Source organism: Apostichopus japonicus, chromosome 8, assembly GCF_037975245.1.
Source record: "Apostichopus japonicus isolate 1M-3 chromosome 8, ASM3797524v1, whole genome shotgun sequence".
In the NCBI taxonomy this organism is placed as follows: Eukaryota; Metazoa; Echinodermata; class Holothuroidea; order Aspidochirotida; family Stichopodidae; genus Apostichopus; species Apostichopus japonicus.
In genome coordinates, this window is record NC_092568.1 from 2,904,978 (window position 1) to 2,925,536 (window position 20,559).

Below are 20,559 nucleotides of genomic sequence, written 5' to 3' on the forward strand. Positions count from 1 at the left end.
GTTTAAACCCCATTCAATAATACCGCCCAACATTTCCAGCATTGCTCATGCAATCATGTTAAATGTCATATTTTCAACACGAACTGCAGTAAGACCAAATATTCTGCGGTCTTCTCTATATAGAATGTTTGATTTACAAATATATATATATATATATATATATATATATATATATATATATATATATATATATATATATATATATATATATATATATATATATATGTATAAATAATAGCCAAGTAGTTGTTTCCTCTATTGATCTCTTTAAATACGCTAAGAAATAGCCATAGTATGAGACAGTTCCTGTTGGTTTCCTTGTAATATGCACACCTTGAAAATAGAGGATATACACGTTAAACTGGTTGTTACTGTAGTAGTAGTAGTACTGTTGAAAATTGTTCCCGCCCACTTCTCTTTTCTTTTGTCATCACTTATATAGACTCCGCCCCTGCCTATTTTCCGTATAGTGTTGGTTTTGTGTATGTACGTAAGAACAGATCTATAGCTTATAGCCCAGGTAGCATTGTATTGAATTTATTTACTTATCGTATGATAGAGGTAGTCACTAGCTGTTCATAATCACTTAGCTATAAAAAAGCTAACATGTTTATCGCCTTACCAGTCGGATCAAATTTGACACTTTGTACCGTTCATACCTCGCAAAGATTATTAGCGGTGATAGAACGCTTTCCAGTGTGTTTTTTATTCTGACCGTTCTGACAATACTCTGCATGACTTTGTGTGTGGGTTTTCTATACGTACAAGCAGTTTGACAACCGTAATCTTCTTTGCTTGAGACTTTTCGTATTTTGTCTTTTCTTTTAAATACTTAACAGAACAAAAAGAGTTACAATGTTAATCCTCGGAGTTCAGACCTTTCTTATCTTTTTCTTAACATTTATGTTAACCATGTCAGTGGTACAATGGTGGCGAGGAAGGCAAATGCTAAAGAAGTACCCTGGTTACAAACTCCCACCGGGACCACGGGGGTTCCCGCTAGTGGGTAGTATCTTCAGCTTAGGGAGAAATCCTCACCTAACCTTTATGGAAATGGCTAAAAAGTATGGAGATGTATTCACTATAAACCTTGCTGGCCAAAATGTTCTTGTCGTGAATGGATTCGAAGCGGTAAGGGAAGCGCTGGTAAAACAATCGACCATTTTCGCTGGGAGACCGCATCTGGCGCTTACGCAGGAATTAACAGAGGGACAAGGTAAGTTAAATACACTTGCAGTGCTGGTTATGTGTTGTTGTTGTTGTTTTCCCCCTTCTAACATTACAAACTTCACCCTTTAATTCACTTTCACCAGGTTGGACTGATACAGTAACCATGGTGATTCGTTTCATACGAATTACGCTAACGTTGGCTTTCCCCGCTCAAAAAGACGCTTTATTATATATCTGTTAGTATTTCTAATGACGTTTAGATTTAAAGAAGGTTTAGGCATCTGTATAAAGCCGTTGAGAAGGTGCATGGTACAAGGGTATAGGACAAATTGTCAATATTTGATTGATAGGCATTAATGTGCAAACACCTTTTGGACTAACACTTTGGAGGTATGATATATTCTGTAGTATCACAATTATGCAACATATTAAAACTATATTTTGTTAATATACGGTATCGTTTGCGTATAACGGGAACCGAAACTGGCACACATTTGCACTATTCTGCTTTCAGGTTAAGTAACATTTGTACGAACAAAGTCGACCAAAGTCGTCCCATCCTAAAGCGTATATGCTTTACTATATTAACTGGATAACATGATAATGTTTGTATACAAAGCTAATGGTATAATCTACTGTATGCCAGTAAATGTATAGGTATGAACCTATCTATATATATAGCCCTGTATATGCTTTAGGTTATCTCTATCAACAGAGCCATAAATAACTTTGACTTTATAGAAGTTGTGTGTAAATAGTGTGCTTGCTGAGCTATTAATGGAATTCCATAAACGGATTACCGTACATTATAAAATCAACCTTTGGTAATGCTTTCCCTATCGTTATGTCGCATACTCGACTTAGGCTATTTTATTAACTAATATATACATTACGTTTGAATACTCAGACACGTAATAAGTTTCATATCACAGACCGCAAATTTACATGTAGAAATGTTACAAATTTTTTAAACTTAATATGCTTACCCATTCTACGTTGAGTATAGTGGTCTGCCATGATACAGTAGTCTAGCTATGCTCCTCGAAAGAGACTAGGTTTATTTGTTTAAATTTCCAAGACATTTTCTTCCTTCTTGACTCTGAGAGTACGTAAACTCATAAATATAGAACAGAAATTGTACAAGAAAACTGCTTCTTAATTCACTTAACAAACAACAACTAGCGAATATATGTTACTTAAAACGTTTGTCACAAATAATACCAGCTGATTCATATACTGGGGTAACCATTATTGGTAAGCTTCATTTCAGGCCTCCCACCCGCCTCCCCCACCCACCCCCACATGACCTATGGTGAAATGTGTTTGCGTTGGAAGAATGCACCGCCCTCCCACATAAACAAAATAATACACAAGCAATATAGGCCAAATACGCTTAAAGTAAATACAATCCTTACAAATAATATGTAATTTATGATTTATATATAAATATGAAGTTATTCTGCAAGAGCAAAACTGAAATATATAGTGAAAACCTATAAATAACCCCTGTATGTGATTTACTTTGCCCAAATCAGTTGGATCCTGACGAAACAATGATAAGATATATGGAGGACGGGATAGGAAAATATGAAATGGTGTAAAATTTCATATTACTCACAGCTGCAGATTGGTAATCGTCTCAGAGCAAAAGCATGTGGGTATCCGTTTGTTTGGAAGAACCCCATCCTCATTTTTATCAAGGCCACTTAGCCAAATGTATGACTATATACCGCTGTCAGTCCATATGCATATTCATATCGAACCGTATTAAAAACTGTATACGCCTGTTAATGCTACAATTTAAGTTCAACCATATATAGGTTGTACACAAACTGTTTATATAATTACATCGGCACGCCAAACAAAAATAAATAAATAAAAATTTACACTTGACGAATACATAGGTTGAAGTACCAGCACAAGTTCATTCGTAATTACAACTGACAGAACGTCAAATCTGGTTGCTATGATAAGGTTGTAAATATTATTTTTATTTACATCAATCAGTTTTTGTGTGTTTGTAAACAATGTAATTCCTCAATATACAATCAAGCTATTTTAACCTCCCTAATAAGTTTACTCGCTAATTAGTCTCAAACACTTTCAAACACACACCGAAATTTCATCGAAGTTTGAAACTAAGGCACTTTTGAGTACTGCATATGGCTGAACTTTATACAAGATTTTGTTGGAACATTTTTTTTGAGGGGAGTAATCGCCTTAGGACTCAACAAGTATTTAATCGATTTAACATGCCTCGGTATTTCTGAGCCTTCTTTAACTCTTACATTTTTGACTAATCAATGACTGTTTTGCGTCCCCCTTAACTCCATTTTTAAACTGTTGTACCCAATATTTAAAGCCCGGAGCAGTTTTCGACACTGTTTGTCTTTCTTCTCGTCCCAATGTCATACAACAAGAGCCTGAAAATCTATATACATGGAATGTTCATACATACCACGGTTTAAAGCGAATCGATGACCACCGTCTCGTTATAAGCTGCAGGATAGGGCCACAAACCCCGAGGCTAAATAGGCTATTTTACCCCCTATATATGGAAAGACTAAGAAATCCAGTCCAACACAGGCCCCCATTTCAGTCTTCTATCCCTATATATGCATCTTCTCTAATTCCATAATTTATAAAGCTTTGGGATGATCATCCCATTGATTCATTTCAACTGATTCACGTATAATTCAAAGATAAGCAAGTTATGATTGCCAGCACGCTTTTGTATTCTTCTTGAATACACTTTGTATACAAGTAAATGAAATCTCACAACTTTACAACAGAGAGTATACAAATAATGATTACATAACGTTATCGGTATACTTTGGTGGTCCGACTTCACTTATTCTATTCATATATAGAGACCTTGAAATCCATGTAAGTTGGTATTGCCATCCATTATTCATTACAAGGATAGCCTCACTTTGGTGAACGCAAATCAATTTACTAGCTTGTTCGCCACTTTTAACCCGTTATCGACCCACATACCTTTGACTGTTAATTTTTTAAGACACTTTTGTATACCAGAGATGCAAGTTAAGGAACACATAACAAATCACTGAAGCGCTTTCTCTAAAATAAATCGATTTTTATTTGCCTTTTGAGTTCTGAAATCCTACAATAAGTTTATACAAGTTTCAACTTATACTCGACAAGTATTCTCTTATAACACTTGATATTTTACGGTATAACAAGGTCCACACATCATTCTTGACAAACGCCAATGTTGCAGTCTTTCTTTATATGATTCGTTTTAAGACTTTCAAAAAGAAAGAAAGGAATGCAAATTAATTTGACAGCAACACAGAGTCGACGTTTACAACAACCGGTGTAAGGGGGGGGGGGGGGGATTAAATGATTAGCCTATCTGTTAAGTATGTCTGTGTTTAGATATACCTTTGTCTATAATTATGTGTCTCCTTAACCTCCACTTGAAAATTTTGATGTAAAGAATCGGACAGATAAAAACGTGACTTACAACCCCCTGGTCTTGCAATTATCGGTAATTTCAAAAGATTGGGTAGCGGACACGATATCGAATAATATAACCCACGTATAGGGTTTTTGTGTGGTTTGTATCTCTCGTGTATGCCTCACTTTTAATCTTATCTCTCGATCAGTTTTTAAGTGGCCGAAGAACCACTGTTTAAAGTCTTACCGACCCAGTATTGTCAATCAATTGATTAATGGGAATGTTTCTCCGGCATATAATAATAGTCCCTCAATCCGACGATCACACAAGTTGTCAGCATGACTCAGGGCTTTGAAATGCATCTACTGAAAGAAGCAAAACCACAGGGTGATCCCCTCATAAAATTGAGGACGCTATTAACATTTAAATGCCGCTGGTTGCAATATATTTAGCCATACAAAATAATGAAGTTCAAAATTAGAATTAAAGATTAAAATACGGGGAAACAATGAAAATTGCCAATGTATCTTTTATTTGCACTTCGTAAGATTCTACTGTAGTCCTTTGTAAAATGCTTTGAAATATTATTTTATTTAAAGCACAATATATAGTGGTTAGGGTGTCCGCATATAAAGCGGGAGGCCCGGGTTCGAATCCCCGTGGAGGCTGGAAGTTTTTCCACTGTTCTGGGGGGGGGGGGGGCTGATCGTTAACTTTGAACTTATTCTGCATGATCAACCCTTTAAAATTCCAGGATTTCATTCAAAATTGACTCAAACCGGCTCAAATTTTGCAAGTTCATCTGAATACAATCAGTGTGAATTGAGCATGCGCAGAACTGAAAATGTACAAACTCTCACGTTGATTTGATCCATGTGTATCGTTTTCTTTTAGAATAAATCTGCAATTTAGTTTAGGGAAACGTTCTAGTTTTTTATTCCTTCTTTCTTTGATCGATTTTAAAGAAAAATATTCACATACTGAAACTTTGTCTGCGGGGATGTGTTTTTTCTCGACTTTGTTTGCGTGGTCTGTCATGAGAAGTAGAGCGTTACGGTAATCGTCAACATTTGGTAGTACTTCTGTCATATTTCCCACAGGACAGTTTAAATACAAACTTTAAAAAAAGACGTTTCTTTAGTATAAACGTCTTATGTGTTCTCTGAATAGGATACAGCTGGAATTTCTGTTATCCTTTTATGCGTAGATTTACAATCCAATTTTTTTTGTGATCATGTGTGGTCCTTTGTTAATTGTCGTCTTGTGCCTGGCTTTTTAAAATGTTCCTTTTGATGACGTGGCTGTATATAGGCTATGTCAGACAGGCGAGGTAGGGTACGTCCCGTATATCAACTATTACTATTAGTATCCCCCCCCCCCCAGCCCTTGTCGCTTTCTTAGTTGTTTGGCAAGGTTTACCGTACAACATTTTATTTTCATTTTGTTGTTCGAAACTAACAATTCCATATCAGCGTGTGAGTCTTTAGCTAGTTGATTAGAAACGTGTTTATCAAAGAGTAAAGAAAAAGAGGCAAAGATTTCGATTTCGTTTAATTTCAAAATGTTTACTACTATACCCCTATAGTTGGATAGCCAACATGTACGATGTTGATGGCACAATCAATATTACATATATCAAGATCTTCATAAGGTTTTGCAACGAACTTCCAAAGTTGTTCCACTTGTAATCAAGCCTCTTTACTCACTTTCGGCAAAAAAAGTTCCTACGCTGCTCGTTGTAGGCCTAAGGCGGTCTGCAAATGTGCAACTTTGCCAAAATCGCCAGTTTTGTTACACCCCCCCCCCCCGTTCTTCTATTCATGCACTTCAACATTCAACCCACTAAAGCGATATCCTATTTGGTATAACATATCTAAAGAAAGGTTCCCCCAGTGATTCTTTTTGGCACTTTTTTTTTTGCCTGAGATAAACTACTCCACGTAGGCGGATTGATATTGACTCTATATTATGGAGTATGTATACCACTATTTGCAGACAAGACTGTCTGCCTGTCCAGACGGGTTTGTGTCAAATCCACCCATGCGTTTTACACTTCGGTCCACCCCTCGATGTACTATTGTTTCAAGAATGTAGCTGGTTGGCCTATCCATAGACTTATGCAGACAAACAGGCGCCTAGACGGTCCACAGTTCTACACTTAGATCGTTTATCTATAGTTTAATAAGATATACACAATATATTTATAGCATTTTGCATAAAGCTGGTTTATTTCAAAATAAAATTGGTAAGCTGAAGTACTACAAAAGAATGTCAACATAGACTACAGTAATAGACAGCTGAAACTTGTTTAAATGAAAATTACAATCCTTGTTGTTAAATATTGACACAAATGCATTGTTTGGAAAAAGTCGTTTCAGCAAAAAAATTGAATCTAAATAATAAATTTGTAAAAGAAAAAAAAATCATAAATGCCCGTACTTCTTTTTGTGAAGCACAACCTAATATACTATGTGTTATCTTAAAATATGGATTAAAACTTTGGTGAATTTTTTTTAGAAATGTATCTGGCAACAGCCGAGTAAATGACGTCATCATGGTAATTTGGCCTCATTACATATCAGATCATTATCATATGATGATAATATTCTTACAAGAAAATGATTTTGATAAAAACAAAACTGAACTCAAGAGTATGTCTTTACAATAACCTCTAAGCAACCTTTCCAAATGTATCACACTTTGTAGACAAAGCGATGACAAGTTAATAAGAAGGAAAAATTCAAGAATTCACGGCTTCATCTTTAGGAGGAAAACATGGAGGTCACCATACAACAGCAAAATAAAAATTAGCAACAAGAAATTGAGATGTATAGGGTTTTCCACAAGCATTGTGTGGTATATTTCTTAACACTTAGGCCTATGCTTTTTTTTTTTTTTTTTTTTTTTTTTTGGCCGCCCGGAAACCTCTTGAAATATACATAGTAGAACAGTACAACAATGTTTAGAAAATAAAACAGCGAAAGATCTTCTGATTTCTTCGAACAAACTTTATCAGTTCAATATCCTGAGCATTTCCCCCCAAAACGATGAAAGTTTCTTATAATTAAATCATAATACAAGTATACCACGCGAATTCTAACTATGGCGCATACACTGCCAGTCTATTACAAGTGAACTTCAATTCTCCCATTTGATTGGTCAGATATTATGAAAAAAAAGACTTTTGATTGGCTGTTCCTTCCGTCATTCATTCTCCTATCCGTCGGTTGAGCTTCAGACACAATGATATTAGAGATTGAACTTCGTGGAGCCAAGATCATTACTGCACAGACGGCATTAGCTGGAGGTGTCAGTCTTTTAATTTATAGAACTTGAGTATTTGGCATTGATTAGAGGATGAGATGGATTCGTTTCTTTGGGCCACAATCACGAAATTCTTGTTAAGTTTGCTCGAAGGGACTTGTTATAGTCTAGCCGCTAAAATTTCTTCCGTAATTATTAATATCGTGTAAAAACGAGTCTGTACCAGGAACGTACCGTACTTTTTTTCTCTCTCTATAAAGGTCTCTTTATAATGGTAGCTATAACAACAAAAAATAGACTAGGACATTTTATGCATGCAGTTGCACTATTCGTCGCGAGTTCAGACTACGATGGTTTGACTATAGTATATGTCCATTGTTTGTTGTTGTTGCCAGATAGCATTTGTATAAGTTGATTGCACGAAAGGTCATATCATATATATATATTCTAACAGTGCAGAGAGTAATTATGTCTGGTAGGCGCAGTATAGCCTTCTTGGTGCCCATATTCTGCTAGACAGTGGTTTGTTTCAGACTAACAAACACTGAAAACATTTTTTTTGTGTGCAAATATTAAGCAAATTAACAAAATTATTTTGCCCATAGCAAAATGCGAATGTGTATGTAGCAGCCTATATAGAGCAAATCATAATGATCATCCTCATTTAATATATAAATCAACTATTTTACCCAATTTACTGAGAGTGAGTTTCTCAATCAGGAAGTTACACTATAATCTGGTCTTCTAGTTCATTGAAAGGTAGTCTGTATGGGACCCAAATTATAGCACTCTATAATTGCTAGAAGTTTTCAAAAAGTACTTTACTGGAGGTCTTTACTCTCCAAGTTGTTCCCAGACATTTTTAATTAAGGAACACACAAGATGACTGAATGTCCCAGTGAAGAAAATTTTTCTCGAAGGTTGTAATAAAAACAGTTTAAGAATTTTGACTAAAGGTGACCATATTTGAATTTCTAGCATATTTGGGGCCAATACAGCATATATACCTTTAACGTTGACCCCTATTTTTGTATTTTGATGATTCGCAGTAATATAAATCTAACCTTGTATAAACACACAAACCCTACACGAAAAGCACTCACAAAAGACCACTCTTAGATTTAGAAAGCTGTATACCGAAAACTAAACAGCAGTAATATCAACTAATAAAAAGAAAAGAAGGAGAAAGAAAAAAAAATATTGGATAAACGTTTAGAAGTTTATTATATTTGATCAGTATGCTCGAACGGTTCAAAATGAACTTTATCGGTTGTCGGGTAAATGTTGCCTATGGCAGTATATAGCTCCGCGCTTTTATTAGTTACAGCAATGTGTGTGACAATTTGACAAAACAACCATAACAAGAATAGGCCTATAAGCGAACGTTGAATCGTTTTGACAAAAGATATTATAACACTCATTTATTCCAGAATAGAATCCACGTCGTGGTTATATTTGCACTAGAAGTTGTAAATGATTCAATAAAGACAATAAACATCAAAAGAGTTAAGTAAATAAAAAGGAAAAAAAAAGAAACTCCGAAGGGAATTGTCTCGGCAAGTTAGGAACTAGACAGTGAGTCTCTCTAAATGAAAATACTTTGAGGCTATATTTTATGAATATAATCGGATTGTAAAAAAAAAAAATTACAAATACAAATACAAAAGAGTTAAACTAATATAGGTTCTCCTTTTTCTTATATATATATTTGTTCACCCCTCAAAGTTATTTCAATAGACAGAACTGACGACTAGGTTGAGCGTGCTTATTTGGAACAGGTCGTTCTCAAATCACAATCAAATGTTGGAGGAAAGGCTCTCCTGGGGAGAATGGCTTGTTTTTCTTCAAGATCGAGAGTATCAAGGAGTCTGCGTATATAGTCCGTTGGTTTCATTGTGTATATGTACAATATGAGAGTTCATGTGGCGACAGAAAGTATATCCATGCCCAGTTATGTGGGAATTAAAACTGATCCGTTACTTACACAAGTTGTCATTATGGCTACGAATACAAAACAAAAGGATTAAACAAATAGAGAGAAAAAAGTCGCTGGGATATCATTACAACAAAAGAGAAAGACAAAACGAAAGAAGAACAGAACGAGGAGCCTTTTGTGTTTTGTTTGAGGATGTCACAGAAAGCCCCCATTGAAAATATGTTGCATGCTGTCTGTAAGGTTGTGAATCAAATTAACAATACTTCTATTAGTTTTCGCGGAACCAAATTGATTAACAATAGTTTTATTAGTTTTCACGGAACCATATTGTCGTATGAAAGATATTCAAAAGTGTACTTTTTTGCACACAAAAAAAGAAGAAAAAAAAAAGAAGCTCCTTTAACCCTTATTCTAGACTTGCTCTGTGGTTAACGCTATAAAAACGAAATGGCAAGTAAAATAGTTCATGGTGACAAAGTAGTTGACAAAGCATGATTTATGATTAAAATAAATACAAATTTGGCGTCCCTTAAACTGTATGGACCTATTGTCACCGCAGTATGGCGTCAACTTCAAAAGTCGTAAATACTTCTTCCAACCAATGATAATATGATGAGTACACAGTTTCACTACTGTAACATCGTTTCGGCACGTTCGAGTCGTTTTAACTTTATGTACTGTCTCTTCAGCATTGACAGAACTTTCATTCATGCGGAAGAAGGCAAAAAATCTTTTACAACTTTAGAGAAAAGTGGCTCTCGAGTGTAGAGTCTAACGACCTAAGTACTTGAGACGTTTTGATTTATCGTAGAATAAATACGGTTTTGGCGTCTCATAAACTGGACCTATGGCAACAAACCGGTGGCGTCAGTTTCACCTCGTAGTGGTCGTAAATATCTTTATATAACATATATGGAGATAAATTAACAGTCTTCAAACACTAAACGTTTGCGGATAAATTGTTTATCTCTTCTAATATATGTTAAAATATCTAAATGGAGACATTAAGCACTCAATAACTTAACCAATATAAGTTGTCAACACCGACTATTGGTTTTTGATCACGTTTCGTTCTATGGGTCCATCCGTACATGGTCATACCGTCTCGCCAAACCGGTATATCCCGATATTATTGTTAGGACTGTAACGTCATTCATAATCAACCGCAGTGACCTATAATGCAGTGATATATAGAAGAGTCACCCTGTACAGTATTATTGTAAATATATGTAGGCAATATTTGACTGTTTGGTTACACATTCACAATGTCATCGGCTCCAAAGAGGTAACAATAGTAATGATCAAAACTATATTTGTTGATGTATGTTTAATTGGGTGTAACCATTTTCAATGTTTATTTGAGATTGCCATAAAAGGGTCAAAGAGCATGTGTGCGCTATCAGTATGTACGTGCATGCACAAATATATTTACTCTCATTGAATGTTATTCATATTAAAGGAATGACAATGACGTGCAGTTTTATTTTGGATTTGTGTTAATCTAACAATCACGTGACGTCCTAATGATTCTTAACAATTAGCTATTTCATCATCCAAAACACAAACCGTAGGTGAGACTTACAAGAAACTCTGTTTAGTGTGCTGTCCTATTCCATTTAATGTGGAAATTAATTATTTGAACGGTTACATCGATACTTTCGTATTTACAGGGTATATACTTCTACATGAAGTCATTTTACCGATGAGACCCTCAGGGCATATCCTCTCTGTTTTGCTAAAAAATCTTCTTTGTGTTCTCATACGCATATCCTCTTCGTTTTGTTCAAATATTATTTTATACATCCCTCCGTGTATCTTCTTTGCTTATGTTCTCATACGCATATCCCCATCTGTTATGTTCCCATGTAGTACGGTGTGAAAAAAATGTAATAATGCGTATACGTGCGTTTGCGTCACTTGACCTGACCCGGAACTACGATTCAATCTTCATCTCTGTCAAAAATGATGTCACAATTTCATCATTTAACCGATTTCTACTTGTTTCCTCTTACTCAGGAATCGTGTCCGCTGACTATGGTTCCATCTGGAGAGAACAGCGAAGGTTCACCCTACAGACTCTCCGTAACTTTGGTTTCGGTAAACAGAGTTTTGAAGGTAACATACAGGAAGAGATTGTCCACATGTTGGATGCATTCGGTGAGACCACTTGTAAACCATTTAACGCGAACCATATCATGGAGACATCAGTATCCAACGTCGTCTGCAGCATCAATTTCGGCCAACGATTCCAATACGACGATCCATGTTTCCGCAAGCTCGTCCAGTCGATATACCGATTCTCAGAGATCGGTACCAATGCATCGGCCGTCAACTACTTTCCGATTCTTCGACGATTACCGTTCCCTGAACTGAAGGAAGTTTACGAAATTGAGAAGACGATGAAGGACTTCATGTACGGAATGATCGAAAACCATAAAAATACGAAGAAACCCGGAATCAACCGAGACCTGATCGACGGCTACCTTCATGAAATAGATCGGAGGAAGCAGGAGGGTTTGAACGATGAAGCCAGTCGCTCCTTCAACGAGGTCTATCTCTACCATACCCTCAGTGATCTCCTCTTTGCTGGTACTGAGACGATGAGTTCAACCCTCAGATGGGGCATCCTCTACATGATCAAGTTCCCTCATATCCAAGCCAAGGTAAGCTGCCCATATTCGATCACTTACACACACATGCACTTACAGACAGGCGCAGAAAGTTGGTATAACTTGATGAGGGCGTTATGTTTTCAGAAGGCATCCAATTTTTGAAAGTGGATGTGTACCTTCTTTGCTCATTTTAAACGACCATGTATACGCCCTCACGGGAAAATTATTTGAAACTGCGTTTCTCTTTTCATAATTACCCTTATTTCGTTTGTGTGTTTGTTTTAATTAAGACGGTCCTCATTAAACTCTGTTATCTTCATAGGTCCAAGAGGAATTGGATTCAGTGGTCTTAGGTGATGAACTCCCCAGTTGGCGTCAACGTAACAAGTTACCGTACACTGAAGCAACTCTAATGGAGGTGCAACGTATGGCGAATATAACAGCTATTGGATTCCCACATAAAACGACTGAAGATACACAACTCTTCGATTACTTCGTCCCAAAAGATACATCTGTTTTCATTAATCTTTACTCCGTCCATGTTGATCCAACTCAATGGTCCAAGCCCGACGAATTTAATCCCGAGAGATTCTTGACGGAAGAGAAGAAAGTTTACAATCATCCAGCGCTCATGCCATTCTCTGCAGGTAGGTATCTTTATATGAAGAAGTGGTTGAAAATGAGGGCAAGACGATGGGAAGAGGGAAGAGGGAGGGTGGGGGGGGGGGGAGGAGAGATGAACGGGTGGAATGTATACACATGTACAGTTGTCTTGCTGTTATCCGCAAGTAGATGTCTTTGTAAAATTATTTAGAGTATGAGGACTGGGCATGCAAGATGCGGTTAGAATGGCATAGATGGATTGCATGGTCCGCGGCCATTCAACACTCATTCCGTACTTAGATGTTATTTGTTAGTAAATAAATAAATACGTGGGGACAGGGTCCAATGTATCGAATGGGAGAGGAGGAGGAGGGGGGGGGGGTTGTAGCGTGGATAGAAAAGGTTGTTACCGTCCAACGTTCTACTGGGTATGTGTCATACATGACATCGTTTGAGAGAGGAAACCGAGGGGGTGAGGTGGGGTGATTACAAGATTATTTGCTCCTCAAAAACCTCATATTAAGTTTCCACATGCCGATACGCTATGCATCGATTTTCAATGTTCAAGTAAATCGAAACTTGGTTATTATGTCTTTTCTGCAATTTGCATTACGCATTATGATGCTAATTATTTTATAAGCATATATCCATTAATATGTTTTATCTTCTGATTATTCTCCTTCAGGTAAGAGAGCTTGTCCGGGTGAAAATCTTGCCAAGATGCAGCTGTTTCTCTTCTTTTCCGCCATCTTGAAGAAATTCCGATTGACCACAACGCCCTCTAATCCAAACCCAAGCCTGGAGAAGCATTATGCTATCAGTCTTTGTCCCAGTCCATTCGAAGTATGTGCTTACCCTAGGTAACTATACGATATGAAGGTAACAATACTATATGAAGGTAACTATAGTATATGAAGAATACCAAAGCCGACTATTGGAATATACTTGGGTTCGGGCTAAATAACCCTTGTTGTGGATGATAGAGGTGCATGATTATTTGTGGGGAGGGGGACTGGGTGGGGTATGTTGAGTGAATGAAACGCCATTTTACGCCATAAATCTGGTGTTGACTGTGTTTGGGTGAAAGTCGTTTTGACCAATTAGAACATTTAAAAATCATCCAATTATAGTTTTACCCAGAAAGATGTGAGGACATAGATTACGTAACAACTGTACTTATTACTTCAGTGTTGCAGTTTAGTTAACGTAAGGTTATAATGCTGTTACTGCATCAGTACGTTAGTATCATCGTGGATCAGTTAAAGCTGTTTGATTAACGTACACTGGCTGTATATCTTGAGTGATTTTTCTTTTTTAAAGTATCATTGTGGAATTCCGTATTATTTCGGCTGCATTACCGACATTACTGTAACCTAGCTATAAGTATTACTGCAGTGTATATATAGTAGCCTATCACGGTATCTATCTGCGTTATATATGTTGATACAGCCGTTTAAGTATCGGTTGATACCGCCAGAGATATAATCTGCCAACGGTGAAGACGTTTTCGCAATGTTGACTTTTCATGAAGTTGTTGGAATCGCATGTTTGTGTTTGTTTGTCCGTCTGTTTTGACTAAATTGTGATAACTACTGAAGATGTTTATCTGAGATCTGTTCTCTAACATTCATGATACTACAAGTTAATTCATTCGTTGTATCACAGGGCATTCACCTAGATATGTTTCTAGGTTATACTAATCATTGACTTTTGACAAGAAAACTTAACTATATTTGTGACTTGGAAAACAAAGCATGTCTTCTAGATTTATTTATTTATTTTATTTTAATTTCTCAACTTTAAATATAGTCTTGCTGGTCTAGACTGAAAAGAAAAACAATGTAAATTTTGTACAGAAATGACTACGAATATTGAAATTTGGTATATATAGCCTATGAATAATGATTTTTCATTGACATTTCCGGGCAAAATTTAAACTACATATATATCACGCATTCATATATCTTAACATGTTACTTTTTTACTATTTACTATTGGCATTTGATAGAAATTTTATTACTAAATTTCTCAGACGTCATAATAAAAAGAACTCTCTCAGTCCGAATGAAAAATATTGCAACCAAATTAACTGCCTGCGTATAATGGTATTCATTATAACCAATCGTTTATGCTTTGAAAAGGAAGTTTTGTTAAATTTTCTTTAAGATTAAAAAGGTATTTGTTTGATCCCTGATTCTAAACGGTTGTAAATTTAGTGATATTTATAACCGGGATTTTTTAGCATTTTCAAATTACAGGGATCAAGATTTCGTTCTGAACTTTGGAGTTTTTAAAAAAAAAATTCTAGCAGCCATTTCAACAGTATTATCTAGACACGATTTTTGATGAATATGCATGAACCTTAGGGGCTAACAAATATGCAAAGGATAGCTATTAAATATAGTATACTATGCATTTTATTAACATCATTGTAACATATATAAACATGCCAGTTGTTAAAATATCCCAACCAAGTTTCAGCACCTCTTTTGAGGAATTAACCAGCTTTGTTCATTTGAATATATCTATCTATCCATATATATCTCTCTCTCTATCTATATTATTTATATATATATATATATATATATATATATATATATATATATATATATATATATATATGTATATATATATATATATATATATATATATATATATATATATATATGTATATATATATATATATATATATATATATATATATATATATATATATATATATAGTTGTAAACACTTGTAGCCTATTCAATGTAGTGGTATTCAAATTCGTGTAAAGTACTGCTTTTGTCTCTCAATGCCATCATTGTACAGATATATTTATTAAATTATGGATACTCTAACAATGATAAAACTGTCTTCGTGTCATTCCGGTACCTTCTTGTGTAAGAATATCGTACAAAGACTTCAAAACGGACATTCAAGAAACAAACCCACCACTCGCACTCCCTATAAAATTCCCTAAGCTAATAGGATACAATCAAACGAACATCAGAAAGGACACCTTCTTTCTTCCGCGTGTAAGTCTACCCTGCTCCACCCCACCACCTGCATATCCTTCTCCCACCCCTCGTTCGGCTGCTGGGTCTTGTTTGAAAAGGTATAGAAAAGTGACGATTTAAAGTCCTGGTGGGGTATATACCTTGATTTCATACCACCGTGAACCCTTATAAGGTGGAGCCTTCAATTTGTTTACCCTATGGTAATCTCTGTTAGGCGCTATAGCCTATATATGCTACAGTAGCTTGTTGCTAGGATCGAACCGAGGTCTCCGCTGCCACATTGCTTTTGTCGTAGGATGAATTTCATACTCAGCAAAATACCCCACAGTTTTCATATAACAAAATTATACAAAATTTTCGGCCTGCTCCTGTTATGTTATACTTCACAAGTTCCTTTATATGCATAATGCACTGTGTGTAGTCTAACGTATATTTTTAGTGAATGTTTTATTGTTGGGTGTTCGAATTGAGTCAGTGAGGAGTAATACCATTATCATTGTATAGTTAGTTGCCTTTATACATGTCATTTATAGGACATAGACACGAGATATTTAGCTGTCAAATTATTTATAGTTTGTTAACAAGTGCAAAGTACGCCTCTCTATCAGACTATAGATATAAAGAACAAACTAGGGAGGGCGAAACTCTCAAAAACGTGACCTTTGACCAACATTCTTATTTCAAGGAAGATTGTTCATTTATTGAGGTATGCATATTATAAGTTTACAAAAAATAATATGTGTTAGGATTTATTCTATCACTGTTAGCTGCAATGCCGCTACAAATTGTGGCCGGGCGGTGGGAGGTGCACTCAAAAAAATGAAGTGTTGAAAAGTAATCGATAAGTGTTATATCAAACACTTCAGCCTAGCTCGTACAGGGACAACACCCTCCTTGCTAATTTTACACTTTCCGAGTGTTGAAAATCTAACACCTCGCTGGTGTTGAATTTATCAACACTTGCAGGTGTCATTGTCACACCCAGTCCCCTAAATTTATCTCTTCAAAGGTGTTTATTACTCAGTTGATGGGAGAGCTGTAGTAACACCACATGTCTGGCTATTCTTACACTTTTTGCGTGTTGAATATAGCCAACACCTTACTGATGTTCAATTGACAATTGCAGGTGAAATTGCAAACCCCAAATCCCATAAATATAACACTTACACTCAAAAAACGTGATACACAGGTTAAGTAAAATTATACTTAATTTTCATGTGAAATAAGAACACTTAAACATTTAAGTAAAAGTTACTTAACTGCTGGTTTGTACAGTTTTACATGTTTATTATGTAACGCAAATACAACACTGTTATGTAAAATTTTGCCAGAGAAGTTTACATAGCACCCATTTAGTAAATATTTTATACAGGTTTTAGGTTAATTATTACCTAGTAATTAGGTAAACAATATATGGATGCATGTTTGAATCGCTCACAGCAGAGAGGTACATTTAAGAGAGAGCAAAAAGCAATGACAATACAAACAATTCAGAATGTGCGATTTTCAGCAATTAAGAACCCTACTACCTTCCTATTCCAGAGGTCCATATATTATATCCCATTAAATGTAAAATAAACAATTTAGGCTATAAAAGTACTGTCTTGTGGAATGAAGTCAACTTAAAAGTGCCAACATTTTCAATTGCTACAGTTCAGTTACTTGGTCTTTATTGTTTGCGCATGCCTTTTGGTATTCCAGATTAAACACAAAGAAACAATTCTTCCCAAAGTCAATTTCAAATACGCAACAACTTTAGAGAAATTCTGATCCATGGGATGAAAAAACATGGAGTGCTGTGTATGATGACTGCTACACTACAGTGACTATGTATTTGTTGTTGGCAAATGCCTTTTGGTATTCCAGATTAAACACAAGAAACAACTCTTCCCAAAGTCAATTTCAAATAGGCAACAACTTTAGAAATATGCTGATCCGTGGGATGAGAAAACGTAGAGTGCTGTCTCTGATGACTGCTACACTGCAGTTACTTTGTCTTTGTTGTTGGCTCGTGCCCTTGGTATTCCAAATTAAACACAAAGAAACAACTCTTCCCAAAGACAATTCCAAATAAGCAACAACTTTACATACATTCTGATCCGTGAGATGAGGAAACGTGGAGTGCTGTCTATGACAACTGCTAAACTGCAGTTTCTTTGTCTTTTTTGTTGGCACGGTAAGCATAAAAATCTCGAATCTGGTTGCACTTCACACCACCAGGCAACTGGTTGACAACTTTTTGGAAAAATTCCCAGGCACCGAAACTTGCAATTTGGTATAATTCAGATTTAACGCGTAGAATCATTTGAAGCAACATCAATGGCTTCATAAATGTCCTCTCGGGTAGCGCATGTCTCTCGATGATCACAAATGACTGCTGAGGATGTATTTTGCTTCCTCCAAGAAGTAACACATATTGCTGAGGTCTTTCTGAAATCTTTTGCAAATAGAATTCCAAGTTGATGCTACCTAAGTAACAAAGAAAAGAAAAGAAAATTCCCATCAAAATGAAGTTGTGTTAAAACATTCTTGGAGCATAAGCAGTTATTTACATGTACCCCTCAAAAAACATTGACATTCCTAAAGAAAATGCACACAATTTAATCAGTTGTGGTTGCCTAGAAAGCCAGATGGCCTATAGTGATTCCTTGTAAAAACAGGAACTTGCATTAAACTTTCATCAGACAATGTAGGCAACTTTTACAACCAATGCATCATGTTAAAACAATGCTCACTCCCATTGTATGCAATTGTGTAGATGGCTATGAACTATAACAGCTAGATCACTTCCATAATATCGCTAAATTATAGTTGGGCCTAGGTCTAAAAGTATCACCGATCCACATCAACTTCGGCCTACTTGCTACAACTTACCAGCTAAAATGGCAATAAGTGGTAATTATATATTGCATTACATGAATATATGTTTATCCCTTAGTAAGCATAGTACCAGCGTAACTATAGGCCCATGCCCGATGCTATTAAAAACAAAGTGGCTATTCTTACGACTGTTCGTAAGAATAATTTCCGATTACGCATGCGCAGTTGCTATTTTTATGACAGGAGTACTATTTTTTACGACCAGGAGTAACAATAATTTCCGGTTAGGGTTAGTGTTAGGATTGGGGTTTAGGGTTAAAGTTAGGGTTACCCCTACTACATGCGCAGTAGCTTTATTTACTTTACTGCGCTTGAATTCGCCTTTGTTGTAAGAATAGTTTATAAATGATTGTTACGACTAGTCGTAAGAATAGCCACGGCCTATTAAAAATGCATTGCCTTGAAATAGCCTCAGTATATCCTACTAGTATGCTACTACTACTACTTAAAAAAGTGACTCGCAGGGTATACGAAGTTACGGTTAACGCCCAAAAGGAATAGAATGCACTAGGTTACATAAAAGGCCTAGACCAAAGACCTCCATCAGTCCGTAGGCAATTCCGTTTAATTTTACTTGTATGTAGGTAACACAGATTCGTTGACAATTATGAGTTGACTATGACAAACAGAACCTAGCCTATTATATTAACTTATCGTATGACTTTAACGTTAGGTCTACGTAACGCAAGCGATTCAAATGCATTCGTCTACCCAACTTAGTCGTGGGTCTCTAAGCATATCTCGTTCTTTTCACGTTCACTTACATAATATCAAAACATACCTCCGAATTATTCAATCAATTCTTCTCCTATAACGTCATTTTCCATGCCATTGTAGCTCGTTATCGCACACTGAATATGTAACGTTATGTGGCTTGCACGTATGTATATGGCCGTGGTTACTATAGTACATTTAGTAACGATAAATGTTGTCAGTGGTTTAAACACTTAACTTGCACTAAGAATCCAGCTGATGGGAGGTTCGACCAATCGGAATGCTCGAACTGAAAGTACACTTTCTGCAGGTGTAAAAAATACACGCTACATTATTTATGTAACCCTACTCAGGGTCAGAGTAACCCTTCAGGTGTAGGGTGAACGGTTACACCTGGAAAGTGTTCAAATTCAACACTCCATTTTTTTGCGTGTGGGGATATGGAGGTCGTTATTATTGCCGTTGATGTTATTCCTTAAATTTACAGCGAACAATTATCAGTGTTGTCATGACAACAAGTTTCTGAAACATGTGATATCATGTGAATAAGGATATAGCGAGCTACAATAGCCAGCCGTTCATTTCTTCAGTCTACGGCCCTGTTCGCCGAATTGCTTCCATGGTAGGCGACTATACATGGCAACTGAACAATACGTTGTGATATAGAAACTTGAAACTTCTTAAATTTCTAGAATTATAAATTTCCACAGCTTCTCATTCTCCGGTCAACTTATAACAGTAATTCGGTGAGGAAAATATATTTTAATAACAGGCAGTATCGAACGTGCTTTAGTTACCATGGTGACCAGTTTGTCCCATTTCTCAAATCTTCAATACTGCCTTTACTGATGGTTTTCTTTATCTTCTAAAAAACAGCATGGTTATCATGTTTGCAACGACAATGCATATCTTATGATTATTATGATTGGATTAATTATAATGTCGCGTAACCTCGTTAGT

At 36.0% G+C, this 20,559-nt stretch overlaps 1 protein-coding gene across 1 annotated transcript; it reads left to right on the plus strand.

The window, feature by feature from the left end:
• The first annotated feature begins 506 nt into the window (after positions 1-506).
• LOC139970394 (vitamin D 25-hydroxylase-like) lies at positions 507-14,484 on the plus strand. The gene is made up of 4 exons (XM_071976037.1): positions 507-1,216; positions 11,808-12,454; positions 12,726-13,050; positions 13,692-14,484. Exons 1-4 carry the CDS (start codon positions 856-858, stop codon positions 13,868-13,870), a joined length of 1,512 nt encoding a protein of 503 aa, XP_071832138.1. The 5' UTR covers positions 507-855; the 3' UTR covers positions 13,871-14,484.
• The last annotated feature ends 6,075 nt before the right edge of the window (positions 14,485-20,559 follow it).

Bases quoted from the DNA above. Each gene is read 5' to 3' on its own strand.
- LOC139970394 (XM_071976037.1), top strand. From the start codon at position 856: ATGTTAATCCTCGGAGTTCAGACCTTTCTTATCTTTTTCTTAACATTT. The intron at 1,217-11,807 runs GTAAGTTAAATA...CCTCTTACTCAG, and splicing joins GGAATTAACAGAGGGACAAG to GAATCGTGTCCGCTGACTAT. The intron at 12,455-12,725 runs GTAAGCTGCCCA...TTATCTTCATAG, and splicing joins TCCCTCATATCCAAGCCAAG to GTCCAAGAGGAATTGGATTC.